Source organism: Acinonyx jubatus, chromosome C1 (assembly GCF_027475565.1).
Source record: "Acinonyx jubatus isolate Ajub_Pintada_27869175 chromosome C1, VMU_Ajub_asm_v1.0, whole genome shotgun sequence".
In the NCBI taxonomy this organism is placed as follows: domain Eukaryota; kingdom Metazoa; phylum Chordata; class Mammalia; order Carnivora; family Felidae; genus Acinonyx; species Acinonyx jubatus.
Window position 1 is genome coordinate 194,999,745 of NC_069381.1, and position 17,534 is coordinate 195,017,278.

At 35.1% G+C, this 17,534-nt stretch overlaps 1 protein-coding gene across 2 annotated transcripts in view; it reads left to right on the top strand.

Moving 5' to 3' along the window:
• The window catches only part of SPAG16 (sperm associated antigen 16), a 983,948-nt gene that overhangs the window by 156,420 nt on the left and 809,994 nt on the right, over positions 1–17,534 (top strand). For both annotated transcript variants that reach the window (XM_027051529.2, XM_027051521.2), the window contains one exon: positions 603–730. In XM_027051529.2, the coding sequence (XP_026907330.2) occupies positions 603–730 (128 nt within the window). The remainder of the gene's footprint in view (positions 1–602; positions 731–17,534) is intronic.

Here is a 17,534-nt window from a genome sequence, read left to right on the forward strand (position 1 = left end):
GTTACAATTTGCTTGGCAGATGTGGATTCTAATGTATGTGAGATTTAAAGTGATTAAGACAGAAATCTTTTACTTTTAGTAAGTGCCTTTAAATTAGCCCTGCGTCCTCAGGTTTAAAGAAGAATACCATGATTAATCAAATAACATACGTAATTACTTTGTTTCCCAATTAAAAATGTTTTTGGTTTACCATTTATAGAGGACAAAAGGAGTATAAGAATAATCACAGATTTTGCTGACATTACTGCTGGGGATGGAAACTTTCTGAAAAAGGACAGTTGACCAATAATATAAGAAAGTGCTATATTGTGCTTCACTGTAATTTAATAGTGGTGTGTTTTAAAATAATTTTTACCATGTAGCATGCAATTTAAACTTATATAAATAGATATGTGCCTTATTTAACATTTTATCTTTTTTGCATGTTTTCTCAAACTAAAATAGGAAATTAAGGACTTATGGTAAGTCCTGAGGGAATATGCTGGTAATATTTATGTTATAATTTAATATTAAATAAGATAGAATATTAAATAAGACTGTATCAGTGTGTACAGTGATATGCCTATTTTGCACATAGCTCTTGCTTTTTCTTTTTTATCTAGGATTCAGAATTTCCCACAGATATGCAACCAAATCCAAACCTGTATTTATATAAAGAAAATATTTGTCCAGCAAAAGTTGACTACAAGCTGAATAACATTTTTAGACTTCATGAACTTCCAGTGAGCTGGTAGGATTCTTGATGTTTTTTATTAATGCCTTTGAGATTTTGTTGTCATGTCTAAATTGTGTGGCTCTTATAGCCATTCATGGTTGAAGTGATTTGCTCTTAGCCCGTTTCCAAATTGCTACTCATAACAGCAAAAGAATCTGCTTATAGCTGCTGCAAGAAACTTAAAACTAATTGCTTTAGGCACTTGGTGGCAGTACAGACTAAGTGCACTATTGTGTATGTTTATTGTAAAGGTTGTAGTTCAGGGTTCAAAGAAAGCACAACTAATTTCTAGAGATGTTTGTAGGATTTCTTCTAAATATGGGATCTCAGCAACTAAGGATTTCATTTGATTATTTACTTATTATCAATGTATGTTTTTTCCTCATTAACAAATCATTTATTTTGTTTTGAGGACTAGTTTTGTGAACCACAATCCTATCAGTTGAAAGACAAAACTTATTACTTGGTATTTATTAAATGCATTCTTTTCTGAATCTGCATATTTATATTCATACCTATTTTATATCTTAAAATTTTACACTGGTATTCAGTTTTCAAGATAAATATTAACATGGGCAATCTGCATATATATACGTTCTATGATATAGTTCTGGTTATTAAAAGTTTAGTAAGTGGTAAGCTTTTAGGATGTGATCATGGATATATCACTTGGATTATGGTTTAGGTAAATAATATTATTTTGTTACATTTGTTCATATATTGCCAAATTTATGTCATCAATCTTCAGGAAATTTTAGGCTTGTAAAAAATGTATGGCAAACATTATATAATTGTTCCTGTTATATTTAATGAGGAAAAATGTCTCAAAATAAGATGTTAACCAACTCCGATAATTTACATGCATTTACCTGTGGTGAGTACTTTTTTTTTTTTTTTCATTTGCAAACTTTTCTCTGCTCCCACTGACTGGATATGTTATTTATTTTCTAAACCCTACTTGTTTGATTACTTCCATGTAGCAAGAATGTTTATTATCTTTGATATCTTAAGGGCACAGCAGATATGATCTTATCTACCCTGACCAAAACCAGTAAGTTACTGAACTGAAAAGGTCTGTTTGTAAGGGAGCCATAAAAAAGATACATTCAACGTGAAGTATGTATTGTATTTTGTCTAAAATAGTGCATTTGCATTCACATGCCAGTCTTTTGATGTAAGGCCATGACTTTTTCTTTTTTTTTTTAATATATGAAATCTATTGTCAAATTGGTTTCCATACCACACCCAGTGCTCATCCCAAAAGATGCCCTCGTCAATACCCATCACCTACCCTCCCCTCCCTCCCACCCTCCATCAGCCCTCAGTTTGTTCTCATTTTTTGAGTCTCTTATGCTTTGGCTCTCTCCCACTCTAACCTCTCTCTCTCTTTTTTTTTTCCTTCCCCTCCCCCATGGGTTTCTGTTAAGTTTCTCAGGATCCACATAAGAGTGAAAACAAGAAGGCCATGACTTTTTCTTTGATTGACTGTTGATTGGAATTTTACACTCTTCCATAAGCTATACCAATAATGTATTACTTACAGTTTCAATTTTGTTATTTCCTTAATCTGAAACAAGAACTTCAGACACTCAGAAGATGATCCTCTTACCTTTCCATAGTATTAATTTAATTTTCATTGACAGCATATTTATCACATTCATATTTCATCACCTTGATTAGTCTTTTAATTACATTTACAATAGCAAACACAACTGACTTATAAGGAGGGTTAGTAAAATACTCCTTTGAACTCTTTGTAATCATGGCTGTTAGCTGGTGGGAGTATCCTGTGCTGGTCTGCTTGGGTGTGGTCTGAGAGCTCTGAGTAGTTGAGGCACAGTGAACACAACTAGCATAGTTTACAGAGAAAATGAGAAATGCTGGTCAATCCAACCATTAAGTGGAGGTTAAGGGAAAAGTTTCGATTAAATGAAAATGAAGAGAAGATAATGAGGTAAATATTTAACTTTTAGTAAAAGACAAAATCTGGATTTCAGCTTGATTTATTTCCAGCCTTTGGAAAAACAGCTGCCCTGGTAACTACTACTGCAACCCAGGGAATAATTTCTCTGTCACCATCTTCACTAGTTAGCTCATTAGGAAAGAAGATTCTAACATTATAAGTTAGGCAGTTAAAACAAAAGCAAAAACAAAAAACAAAAACAAAACAAAAAACAATCAATCACTAATAGAGAGAATAATCACTAATTTTCTAGAGTAACATGTGACTCTGGGACAACTCATTTACCTGAGCCTTTTGTTGCCTGTCTTACTCATTTCCAGTTTGTCTTGGTTGCTACTTCTTCATACCACCATTTCTTCATTGTCACACGCTTATTTCTCTCCCCACTTATTTTACTCTACCTCTTTCTCTGTATTCTCATTCTATACCACCAACCCTTAACTAACCATAGTATAAAATTAAATTGTAAGTTTTCTGTGTTGCTCAAATAATTTAATATTCTCTATTCTTAATTTTAAAACCAAATCACTCTCTCCCTGACCCCACATACACACCCAAAGGTTTTGTACCTAATGATTCTTTAATATAATGTTTATTGACTCATATATATATTTCTTTAAGGAATAAGGAAAAGGCTTTTGTTTTATAAATTTCTGTTTATTTATTTTTGTTTGTCAGTTACCATCAATGGAAATTAAGCTCTCCCTCTGTGGTGTATAGGTTCCTTAACTTTATCAAAATAATAATAATAATAATAATAATAATAGTAATAATAAATAATAATAAAAGAATATCAGTAATAACAATAAGCATCTATAAATGCCAGGGTTCAGCTGCTTTGCTTTATACACGCTATGTTTGACCTTTATGTTTCTATAGGGAATTTATTATCTTCCCTATTTCTCTCTCTCTCACACACATACACAGCTCAGAGATCTTGAGAATCACAGAGAAAGAATTTGTATCGGGTCTGGTTAACCCAAAAGCAAACCTCTAGACGGTGAAGAAGCCATGCATTATTTTAAAGAAAAATGCTGAGGAAATAGTGTCTGTATTCACAATAAGGCATACAAGTTTGCCAGTAACATACAACTATATAACCTATGAGTTTGATCAATATCATTTTCCCCCTGATAATTGCTTTAAACTTAAATATCAAAATAATTAGATTGTGCTTAAGTGCAGAATTTGTTAATTATATGTTCTTTCCCTGGAAAAACAAGATTTATTAAAATTTATTTTTACTATGTTTTTCTAACAAGGTCAAAATAAAATAAATGCATATTAATTCCAGATAATTTAAAGATTCTTAATGTCTTACTAATTTGCATTTTTATAGAGTACAATTTCATAGGTTGAAGAACCAGGATTTTAAATCAGATTAGTTAAGAGTTTTTAAGTTGTGATTTAGGTAGATGTCTTTTTTCTACTCTCACAGGATAATTCCTATCAACCTAGAAAATATCCTTAAGTAACTCCCATTAGTTAAAAACACTTTTTTTTCCCTTGACCTGACAACCCCCTTCTGCACCTATGCTTTTTCCTCAGAAGCTGCTCTGGCTCATTTTCATCAAAATGGTTGGCAGAAGTGCTGATGGAACTAACAGCCTCTACTTGTTCTTTCTGTATTCTCCCCTTCAGTTTCCTTTCTTTCCTCTCCTCTGAAACTACTTTTGTCAGTCATTTGCTCCTTTGAGCGGTGGTGCCCACCGCCAGTGCCACTTACCTGTTCTCATCTTCTTTACCTCTCAGATTCGGTCACTACAACCTGCCACGCCTGCTTTTACTCTCCTGACTCTCATTATTTCTATGGCCCTGGTTTTCCTGCTGAGTCCCAAGCTGTCCTGCTCAGCGTCGTCAGGAGGCTGTTCTCTTCTGCCAGAGTTCTGGTTGATAGACTCCACCTCCCCAACTCCTCCCTGGCTCAGCGCACAGCTTCTTCTTCTCACTAATACACTTCTCCAGGTGGCCTCTCCCATCCTCAGGCTGTAAATACTCTCCATGTGTTGATAATTCCCATGCTGATATCTCTACCATTGACTTCTCTCCTGAGCTTGGGTATCTAATAGATTTTTCCAAATTGTCACGCCCAGAAAGAAATCTCTTTTTTTCCTGCCAGAAAACATGGCCTTCTGACCTTCCTTATTTTTCGTAAAAGCAAAATGTGAACGTATGTGAATTTACTCAAGCTAAAGGCCTAGGAGTCATTGGGATTGCTCATTCTCTCACCCTTCGGTTCCCACCATTAGCTCTACCAGTGAGTCTGATAGGTGCTTCCTCCAGAATACATTTACATTTTTCCAAGTCTGTGCTATTGCAAAAGCCTACTAATTCACCCTACCTTACCTTATAATAATTCACTCACTTCACAGTAAGCAGATAGATCTTTTAAAAATATAAATCAGATCACAAAATTCCCTTCTTTAAATACAATAACGTCTTCCCCTTGTTTTACAGTGTAAACTTGCCACTGTGGCATATCAGGCTCTACAAGTTGTCTCCTACTTGCCTCTTGGGCCATGCGCTCCCTCACATCCCCTCCCCAGTACCCTCAGCTACTTCAGTCTTCTCACTACTATTTGCAAACATACCACAGTTTATACTTTCCCAGGGCTTTTATACTAGCTCTTCTTTCTGCTTGTGTTGTTGCATCTCTAATTTTTGCATGTCTGGCTTTCTCATCTCTAATATCTCAGCTCAAATATCACCTACTCAGAGAAGCAGCTGTTGAAAAATGTAGCTAATATTTCACTCCTACTCCTCCGGTCATGTACAATCCCATCATTCTACTTAATTTCTGTCATGGTTCTCCATAGGTATGCAGCATAAATTTTAAAGTATTTTATAAAACTAAAAAAAAAAAAAAAGAATGTTAGTGTTTTCCTAGTTTATGTGTGGGAGAGCCTGGCTAGATGCTCACCAACCCAGTCTTCTCTTCCTTGGGCCCGTTGGGAGATTATATGGAATATGGAAGGTTATATGGAAGCTCTGTGTTACTAATTCTGACCAAAGCCAGTGTATACCACTTTCAGGTCCAACCCCTTAGGCTTCCATTGGTATTGTCTACTCTGTCCATCCTCATTTTCCTAGTTGAAATCAAAAGACTTTGAAAGTGGTGAGCCACATGCTAGAAGGAACGTGTGTTCTTGAGTCATCTGTTGCTTGGTGAGTTCCTGACCTTCTTCAAGCTTTTTCTGTGGTACTGCTTTCATTGCCCTGACAAATGCACTATATTTCTATGAAAATAAATGAGTTAGGCTATGTAAGATGAATGAAATCAATTTTAAAAGATTGATGGTACTTTAATATTTACTCATTCATTTAAGAAAAAATTATTGAGCATTTGTCAGTCACTATTCTGGACAGTTAACTAAATACACAGAAATCTGTTCCCAGGGCCTTAAATTTGTTGTAAGGAACAGGTAATAAACAAATAATGAACATATCTATGCTACAATATATTTGTTGGCCATAAGTGCTAGAGAAAAACATAAAGCAGGGCATAGGAAAATGGAGTGCAGGGTGGCTTCAGGTTTAAAGAGAAAATCCAGGACTGTTCTGAGAAGGTGATCTATAACAAAAACTTGAAGTAGCTGAGGAAGTGAGACACACGGAGAATTAAGGACAAGAATTAGAGCTGGAGGAACAGCAAATGCAAAACCCTTAAGAAGAGAACATCTCCAAAATGTTTCAGCAAGGAATCCAGGATAAATAAAGTAGGTGAGCTTAGAGAGAAGAGGAGAAAATGAAATTAGGTACTTGGGGACCAAAAAGGGTGTGACTTTAAGGCCTTCTAGGTGGTAGTAAAGAGGACATTGAATTTTGTTCCAAGAATGCTAGAAAACTGCTGGAGGATTCTGAGAATTACCTGATTTGATTTACATAAGATCTCTGTGACTTCTGTGTGGAAATTAGATTGTCAGAGGGGTTAAGGGTAGATAGAATATGGCAGACTGGTTAGGAACTAATTTCAATAATCCAAGAGATGTGTAAAGATATTCTGGGCCAGCATGCAACGGGATAGAGGCTAAATGGTAAGATTTTTATTTTTTGATGAGAGTCTATAGTATTTTTTGATAAGCTGGATATGGGGTGAAAGAGAGGATTTAAAGATGAGTCCCAGGGTTTTTGTCAGAGCCAATGAAGATACAGTGACTATTAATTTTTATGGGAGAAGCTAAGGGAGGGGAAGGTTTGGAATATGGAGCTGGGCATGTTATGTTTGGGATGCCTATTAAACTTCCAAGCAGGCTTAGATTTGTATGGGGCCCTTAGAACATGCTGTGAACACAATCACAACTGTGCGTGCCACCTGGCGAGTGGTTAGGTCCATGTCAGTACTATTCCATGCACTTCTGTGGAAATAAAGATAAAGTGACTAAGTTGCTTTTAATGCAGAAAAGAAAAAGGGCATTTAGAAATGTAATTTTTCAACATGGGTCAATATAAAGCTTAATTTCTCTTATTGTTTTGGCTATAAATTATATGTTTATAAGAAACTGCTAGTTATCTTTTAAAATGTGAGTTTTCAAATTAACCATTAAATCATTTTTATAACTATACATTTAACTGGTATTTTATAATACATATTTATAATAAGTTTAATTGATATTGTAATTGTTATAATGTTTATATTCTCCAAACAAATAAGAAAAGAACTTGCAGTTTCTTGAAGTTTCAAGACAATTCTCCTTAGGAGGATAATCATTACATACAGATAAAAATGTGTGTAATCATTACTTATAACTAGTGTACAGAATAATTTTAAACACTTTATGCCATGAGGATATATTCTGCTGGTTTTATGATTTGCTATCAACATAATAAGGTATTCAGTTAGCTTCCATTAAATAATGATAATATTTATGCCATTAATTTTTAGGAAGGAAAAGGTACATGATTTACAGTAAATGTAAACATACATTTTAATGACCTGTTTATCTTTTTGGGCGTGTTCCATGAATAAATACATCATCTAATTAGGAGATTAGATTTTCAATTTATTTCAGATTGTCTTCAATGCCCTTGCATGTAACTGTCCTTAGCTTAAACTAACTTTGTGCAGACACTTTGGGTTTGTTGACCAGCTGTCATCTTCCAGAAGGTGTTCTGATTTGTTTTTTGGGTCAGCTTACAGCTAAAATTATGGAAAGGTCTTTTCATTGGTCACAGATGATGCACAAAGCATTTTCAATTCCAGCGTTTCATAGACTCCAAGACAAGACTCCTTCTGGGGCTATAACAGTTTTTCATTCTGTTTTAATTATCTAGATTCATGGTAATAACCACAGTGACTTACTAGAAGGAATTGTTGGACATATTATAATTATATACGGCAATTATTTGTAGTGCCAAAAATATATAAAAATCCCACCAATTAACTACGGTTGGTAAAAATAAAACTATGCTTGTCTCCCTTAGGACACACATAATTTTAGGTTTTGGAGCAAACAAATCATTTAGTTTTTGCATAAAACTTTTTCTGGAGTGTATTATTATGATAAGTCAAGTGAAATTTCCATGAAATGGCATTTCAGTAATAATATTCCAGTAAATTTGGAAACCATCTCTCAATTCACTTTCTTGCTTAGCTAAATACTGGTATTGCCTATTACCTGCTGTGTAACAGAAAGGGAAGTGAAAGTTAAAAACAAATGTTAATCTTTGTAATATAGAATGTCAGGGAAGATGGTTTAGAATGAATATATATACATATAGATATATATACACACACAATAATATACGCATCTGTTTTTAAAAAGTATTTAGTATTTCAAACTATATTATATTCATATATATACTCATAATTGAGTTTAAATAATTAGAAGTGGTAAGACTTGATGAAGTATGAGTAATCAGTGGTTCCAGCAATTTCTGCCATTGCTTGGTGGGTTGCCTCACTTAAACTTTGAGAAGACCTTGTCTTTAATACATGGTAAAGTTGATGCATGTGGGATGGTATCTAATAATTTATTTTTTCTTGCTATTCACAATTACATGGTGAATGGATTATAAACATTAGTGCTTGTGCTGATAGGTTTAAATCTTAAACATTATTGGCAATTTTCTATATGGCCATGACTAGGTTGAAATTGTCATATTCATTTTACATTACTACTTTTTTCATATCAATAATGTTTTGTAATCTAAGAGTAAATAATAGAACTTTTGGTTAGACTTATACACCTAACATACTTAACAATATTTATGGCCTGAATTCAATTTTAACTACTTTATTTAAATTTAAATGAATTTAATTAGAACTACTGACATTATCTCAAGGCAATAACTATTAATTCAGACTACTTCATAAAATAGGACATTCCAACTTGCATGTCTTGTGAGCACCTCAAATTTAGCAGGTCTCAAAGCCAATTCCCTTTTTCCACCATTCCCTTCCCTTCACCCTTCCCTTCTTCTTTCTCCCACTTTGGTTAGTGTCATTATCATCAATATAGTCACCTAAGATGATCTGTAAATCTTAAGTCCTTTTTACCACTTATTACAACATTCAGTCAATCACTTAAGACTGTGCATTCTATGTCCAAAATGAGTTGAGCAGCCATTCATTTCCATCAAAGTCCATCATGTCACTTAAGCTCCCCCAACAACTACCTACTATTCTCTCTGCCTCCAGTTGTCCCTCCAAATAGAACTTATCTCTTCTACTGCCATTATAATAATCCTTCTTTTTTTATGAATATAATTTATTGTCAACTTGGCTTACATACAACACCTGGTGCTCTTCTCAACAAGTGCCCTCCTCAATGCCCATCACTCATTTTCCCTCTCCCCCATGCCCCCATCCAACCTTAGTTTATTCTCTGTATTTCATAGTCTCTTGTGGTTTGCCTCCCTCCCTCCCTCTCTGTTTGTATCTATTTATTCCCCCTTCCCTTCTGCCATGGTCTTCTGTTCAGTTTCTCAAGATCCACATACGAGTGGAAACATACAATATCTGTCCTTCTCTGAGTAACTTATTTCACTCAGCATAATACCTTCCAAGTTCCATCCATGTTGCTGCAAATGGCATGATTTTATTCTTTCTCATTGTCAAGTAGTATTCCATTGAATATATAAACCACATCTTCTTTATCCATTCATCAGTTGATGGACATTTAGGCTCTTTCCATCATTTGGCTATTGTTGAAAGCGCTGCTATAAACATTGGGGTACACGTGCCCCTATGCATCAGCACTCCTGTATCCCTTGCGTACCTAGTATTGCTATTTATGGGTCATAGGGCAGCTCTATTTTTAATTTTTTGAGGAACCTCCACACTGTTTTCCAGAGTGGCTGCACCAGTTTGCATTCCCCCCAACTGTGCAAGAGGGTTCCCATTTCTCCACATCCTCTCCAGCATCTATAGTCTCCTGATTTGTTCATTTTAGTCACTCTGACTGGTGTGAGGTGGTATCTCAGTGTGGCTTTGAACTGTATTTCCCTGATGATGAGTGATGCTGAGCATCGTTTCATGTGTCTGTTGACCATCTGGATGTCTTCTTTGGAAAAGTGTCTATTCACGTCTTCTGCCCATTTCTTCACTGGATTATTTGTTTTTTGGGTGTTGAGTTTGGTAAATTCTTTATAGATTTTGGATACTAGCCCTTTATCCGATATGTCATTTGCAGATATCTTTTCCCATTCCATTGGTTGTCTTTTAGTTTTGATGATTGTTTCCTTTGCTGTGCAGAAGCTTTTTATCTTCATGAGGTCCCAATAGTTCATTTTTGCTTTTAATTCCCTTGCCTTTGGAGATGTGTTGAGTAAGAAATTGCTGTGGATGAGGTCAAAGAGGTTGTTGCCTGCTTTCTCCTCTAGGGTTTTGATGGTTTCCTGTCTCACATTTAGGTCTTTCATCCATTTTGTGTTTATTTTTGTGTATGGTGTAAGAAGGTGGTCTAGTTTCATTCTTCTGCATGTTGCTGTCCAATTCTCCCAGCACCATTTGTTAAAGAGACAGACTGTCTTTTTTCCATTGGATGTTCTTTCCTGCTTTGTCAAAGATTAGTTGGCCATACATTTGTGGGTCCAATTCTGGGTTCTCTATTCTATTCCATTGGTCTATGTGTCTGTTTTTGTGCCAATACTATACTGTCTTGATGATTACAGCTTTGTAATAGAGGCTAACATCTGGGATTGTGTTGCCTCCTGCTTTGGTTTTCTTTTTCACTATGACTTTGGCTCTGCAGGGTCTTTTGTGGTTCCATACAAATTTTAGGATTGCTTGTTCTAGCTTTTAGAAGAATTCTGGTGCAATTTTGATTGGGATTGCATTGAATGTGTAGGTTGCTTTGGGTAGTATTGACATTTTAACATTATTCTTGCAATCCATGATCATGGAATGTTTTTCCATTTCTTTGTGTCTTCAGTTTCCTTCATAAGCTTTTTATAGTTTTCAGCATATAGGTCTTTTACATTTTTGGTTAGATTTATTCCTAGGTATTCTGTGGTTCTTGGTGCAATTGTAAGTGGGATAAGTTTCTTTACTTCTCTTTCTGTTGCTTCATTATTGGTGTATAAAAATGCAACCTATTTCTGTACATTAATTTTGTACCCTGCAACTTTACTGAATTCATGTATCAGTTCTAAGAGTCTTTTGGTGGAGTCTTTCGGGTTTTCCATGTAGAGTATCATGCCATCTGTGAAAAGTGAAAGTTTGACTTTTTGCCAATTTTGATGCCTTTTATTTCCTTTTGCTGTCTGATTGCTGATGCTAGGACTTCCAACACTATGTTAAATTACGTTAGTGAGATAGTACATCCCTGTTGTGCTCTTGGTCTCAGGGGGAAATCTCTAAGTTTTACCCCATTGAGGATGATATTAGGTGTGGACTTTTCATATATGGCTTTTATGATGTTTAAGTATGTTCCTTCTATCCCAACTTTCTTGAGGGTTTTTATTAAGAAAGGAAGTTGTATTTTGTCAAATGCTTTTTCTGCATCTATTGACAGGATCATATGGTTCTTATCCTTTCTTTTATTAATGTGATATATCACATTGATTGATTTGTGAATATTGAACCAGCCTTGCAGCCCAGGAATGAATCCTACTTGATCATGGTGGATAATTCTTTTGATATGCTGTTGAATTCAATTTGCTAGTATCTTCTGGAGAATTTTTGCATCCATAGTCGTCAGGGATATTGGCCTATAGTTAACCTTTTTTTTGTGGGGTCTCTGTCTGGTTTAGGAATCAAGGTGATGCTGGGTTCATAGAGTGAGTCTGAAAATTTTCCTTCCATTTCTATTTTTTAAAACAGCTTGAGAAGGATAGGTATTAACTCTGCTTTAAATGTCTGGTAGAATTCCCCAGGGAAGCCATCTGGTCCAGGACTCTTATTTGTTGGGAGATTTTTGATAACTGATTCAATTTCTCCACTAGTTTTGGGTCTGTTCAAATTTTCTGCTTTTTCCCGTTTGAGTTTTGGTAACGTGTGGGTGTCTAGGAATTTGTCCATTTCTTCCAGGCTATCCTGTTTGTTGGCATATAATTTTTCATAGTATCCTCTGATAATTGCTTATATTTCTAGGGGATTGGTTGTGATAAATCTATTTTCATTCAGGATTTTATCTACTTGAGTCTTCTCTCTTTTCTTTTTGAGAAGTCTGTCTAGGGGTTTATCAATTTTGTTTATTTTTTCAAAAAAACAACTTAGTTTCATTGATTTGTTCTACTGTTTTTTTGGATTCTATGTTGTTTATTTCTGCCCTGATCTTTATTATTTCTCTTTTTCTGCTGGGTTTGGGGTTTCTTTGTTGTTCCTCCTCTAGTTCCTTTAGGTGTGCTGTTAGATTTTGTATTTGGGATTTTTCTTATTTCTTGAGATAGGCCTAGATTGCAATGTATTTTCCTTTTAGGACTACCTTTGCTGCATCCCAAAAGGTTTGGATTGTTGTGTTTTCATTTTCATTTGTTTCCATATATTTTTTTAGTTTCTTCTTTAATTGCCTGGTTGACCCATTTGTTCTTTAGTAGGATGTTTTTTAACCTCCTTACATTTGGAGGTTTTCCAAACTTTTTTCTGTGGTTGATTTCAAGTTTCATAGCATTGTAATCTGAAAGTGTTCATGGTATTATTTCAATTCTTTTGTATTTATTGAGGGCTGTTTTGTGAACCAGTATGTGATCTATCTTGGAGAATGTTCCATGTGCATTCAAGAAGAATGTGTATTCTGCTGCTTTATTGGATGAAAAGTTCTAAATATATCTGTCAAGTCCATCTGGTCCAGTGTATCATTTAGGACCATTATTTCTTTATGGATTTTCTGTCTAGATGATATGTCCATTGTTGTAAGTGAAGTATTAAAGTCCCCCTGCAATTACCACATTCTTACCAATAAGATTGCTTATGTTTGTGATTAATTGTTTTAAATATTTGGGTGTCTCCAAATTTTGTGCCTAAACATTTATAATGGATATACCCCATAATTATGATATAATGACCTTCTTCATCTCTTGTTAAAGCCTTTAGTTTAAAATGTAGGTTGCCTGATGTAAGTATGGCTACTCTAGCTTTCTTTTAACTTCCAGTAGCATGATAGATGGTTCTCTATCCCCTCACTTTCAATCTGAAGGTGTTCTCATGTCTAAAATGGGTCTCTTGTAGACAGCAAATAGATGGGTCGTTTGTTTGTTTTTTTAATCCATTCTGATACTCTATGTCTTTTCATTGGAGCTTTTAGTCCATTTACATTCAGTGTTATTATTGAAAGATATGGATTTAAAGTCATTATGTTATCTGTAGGTTTCATGCTTGTAGTGATGTCTCTGGTCCTTTGTGGTCTTTACAATACTCACAGAGTCCCCCTTAGGATCTCTTGCAGGACTGGTTTAATGGTGATGTATTCCTTCAGTTTTTGTTTGTTTGGGAAAACCTTTATTTCTCCTTCTATTTTGAATTACAGGCTTGCTGGATAAAGGATTCCTGGCTGCATATTTTTCTTGTTTATCACATTGAAAATATCCTGCCACTCCTTTCTGTCCTGCCGTGTTTCAGTAGATAGGTCTGCTACTACCCTTATGTGTCTACCCTTCTAGGTTAAGGTCTGTTTATCCCTGGCTGCTTTCAGAATTCTCTCTTTATCTTGTATTTTGCCAGTTTCACTCTGATATCTTGTGCAAAAGTTTGATTCAAGTTATGTCTGAGGGGAGTTCTCTGTGCCTCCTGGATTTCAATGTCTGTTTCCTTCCCCAGACTGGGGAAGTTCTCAGCTATGATTTGTTCAAGCACACCTTCGGCCCCTTTCTCTCTCTCTCCTTCTTCTGGAATTCCTATGGTACAGATATTGTTCTGTTTCATTGAGTCACTTAGTTCTCTAATTCTCCCCTTGTGATCTAATTTTTTATCTCTCTTTTGCTCAGCTTCATCTTTTTCCCTAGTTTTATCTTCTATTTCACCTGTTCTCCCTCTGCCTCTTCAATTCTGGCTGTCATTGCCTATAGTTTATTTTGCACCTCATTTACAGCACTTTTTAATTCATCATGACTAATTTTTAGTTTCTTGATCTCTGCAGCAATAAATTTTCTGCTTTCTTCTATGCTTTTTTCAACTCCAGCAATTAATCTTATAACTATTACCCTAAATTTTTGTTCAGTTATATTGTTTATATATGTTTTGAGCAATTCTTTAGCTGTCATTTCTTACTGGAATTTCTTTTGAGGGGAGTTCTTCCGTTTCATCATTTTGGCTAGTTTTCTGTCCCTTATGTGTTTTAAAAGCTTGTTATGTGTCCTGCACCTGTGAGTACTACAATATTAAAGAGGGGTCATACACTGTCCAGTGTCTGGCCCTTCAGGAGGTGTTTTTTGGAGAGTGTTACTTGCTCACTGTTGTTGCAAGTTTGGTTACTTCATCTCCCTACTTGTAGTGATGTTTTGAACCTTCCACTAGGTATGCTTTGATTTGTTTGTTTAAGTAGCCCTATGGCCTGTCAGGTTGTCCCGGTGGGTCCCTGGAAGTGCGACTGTCTCTTTTCCTCCTGAACTCTTGGAGTTCAAAGTCCTTTAGCTTCAACACTGCTTTGTTTGTGAGACGAGGGAATTTTGGATCCCCCTACTTCTCTGCCATGTTGGCCCCTCCCCCTTTTATAGTAATCTTTCTAAAATGACTTGATATTTTATTTCTGTTTTAAAATCTTTAATTGTATTTTAAGACCTCAAGACACACTTGGCTCTTCCCAATCTAGCTCCAACCTATTTTTCTAGCTCTGTTTTGCCTTTTGCCTCTATACAACTATGTTCTAGCCTCAGCGAAATCTTTTCACATGTTCATATATTGACCCATGTTCATTTGGATGGAATGTATGTACCTCCATTTTTCTATTTGAAAATACTCAGGCAATCTAAAAAAAATCCCTATCTATAAACCAAACCCCCTTTTTGTTCTCTTGGTACTAGATACATAATATAAGGGCACATATGTCCTGTTGAATCCCATTATGTATCTGTTTCTCCCAGTGTCTCATCATGGACTCATGAGGGCATAGATAATGTCTATTGTGAATAGCACATGACATATAGGAGGTGCCTTATATGTACTGAAGGAATGAGTGCATGGATTTTAGTGAAAATATTTTGTGCAGTCATAAATCTCTACCAAATTTGGAAAATCCACTTATAATTTATGTATCACGTGATGTCACCTTGCCCTTTAATGTCACTTGAATGACATTCACAGTGATTTCTGTGAATGCCTGTGATCTAAGTTTCCTACTTATAGTCATAACTGGAAGTGGCATACTCTAAGCAAATAGGGTCACTATAAACACCACTCTCACGGTACCTACAAGTGACTTCAGTCATGCACCCTTGGCCCAGTTCTATTATATTTGGTGGAAGATACCAAAGAGGCCTCTTTAATACAGACTGCTTTATTTGCCTGACGCTCTGGCTTCCTTACTCTTATGTGTCTGTCTCCCCAACAGTTAGCCCCCATCGTCATATGTACTGTGTCCTCCCAGTTCCCAAACATCTGATTTTTTTAGAAGTATTACTAACATACTTACTAGATTCTTGACTTTCTGCTTTTCCCTCACACACTTGTCCTACTCATTTTACTTATGAAATTTGACAGCTGAGTAGCTTTTAACCCTGATCTTGGTGACCCAGAACCTGTTCTTTTACTCAGTTATCTCCAAGATCTATTCCTTAGTTGTCCAACCTGATTTTCCATACTTTTTCTCCATTTGAGGAGTGATGATATTCCTGAAAAACATACGCTTCCCCTTTGATTTTCTTCATTCATTCAATAAATAACTAAATATTGGGAATAAAATGGTGAGAGACTGATTTATTTCCATGTTTCTATTTATCATTTTAGCAGTAAGACCTATAGACCTAATTATTGACTGTGGGCCTGGAAGAAGTGGATGGCAGAGGATTGGTATTATTTTAGGCATTAGGGCGGCATTGCTGGGAACCAGGCAAAAAGAGTCCAGCTGTCACATGTGAGAATAGAGATTAAATAGTTTGAATTTACTCAGAGTGCTCCTTCTGAATATTTTCTCCAAAAGAAGGTACCAAGTGCCTGAGTAAGGATTCAGGTCTCCTAGTTTCCAAACAGCACTGGGCACTAGTTCCTGATCATATCAGAGCAATGTCTAGAATGGGGGTGGGGTGGAAGGAGAAGAGGTATGTTTAAACAGTGTGTGTCAAGCATCATGAGAAATATGATTTATGATATAGAATGAAGACTACTTCTGTATACATACCTGGGTAATTCTGGAGGAGGAGGGGGAGAGACCTTTACCATAGGAAAAAGGTAATCATAAATTTCTGATCTCAATATGAAGTTCTAGATTAAATTTTTCAAAATGTGGTATTTGAGACAATTCTTGCAACTACCATTGTTGCTGTGTATATTTTATCAAGGTATGTTTGTCGCAACTGAAGACAACTTATTCTCCTCTCACATATAGCTCCAAGTTTTGACAATGTGACCAAATCATGTTCCTGACCTTGACCAAATCAATTCCCCTCCTCTACAGTTATCTAATTGGAAAAGGGAGGACATTTTGACCAAATTAATTCTATTATGTTAAACCAGACTCATATCAAAGATTTTTCAAGGGGCCTAACAAATTGGTGATACACTGGGTAATACTTACCTTGATTTACTATTAATGTTGCACATTAATAGAACTGATCATATTAATTGCATGAGAAATTGTGATATAGGAATAGAAAGAATTTATCTGCACTTGCTTTATGTTTATGCTTAAGGATATATAAACAACAAACATAAAACTTGGTGAAATAAAAAATTACGTCTATTTCTAAAATTTTCCATCTTTTCTTCCTAATATCCTCTTATTTAAAATATTGTCAGGAACTGCTGTAATAATGCCAGCAGTTCTCTTTAGAGCAAGCCAAATGTTCTATGTGTTTATACAGGAAGAATGATTGATAAATGACTCCATCACAATTTCTTGGCAATATTAAGGCTTTCTTTTTTCTTTTGGGAAAAGCATACAGCAGTACATTTAAATCTAGTTGACTAGTATATAACATAGAATATATATTTTTCCTTTTGTGCTTGGTAGAAAATACACATTTATTTGTAATGTTTTTGTAGGTATTGAAAATAGATATTGGATTGATTATTTTAAATCCTAGTTATTCTAGGAAATTAATATTATTGATGTTAATTTTTATTGCTAGTTATCATGAAATTTAGCTATTTTTCTTTTTAAGAAGAAACCAACAAGAGAAAAATGATGAAAATTGTTAATTCACAGATATAGGTACTGGATTAGTCCAAATGAAGTGAGGTATTAAGCTATTCATGATTTAAGAAGTACATGAATTTATGTTTGTTTAGCTAGATATTTCTGAAGTGACTTTTCATTTAAAGAA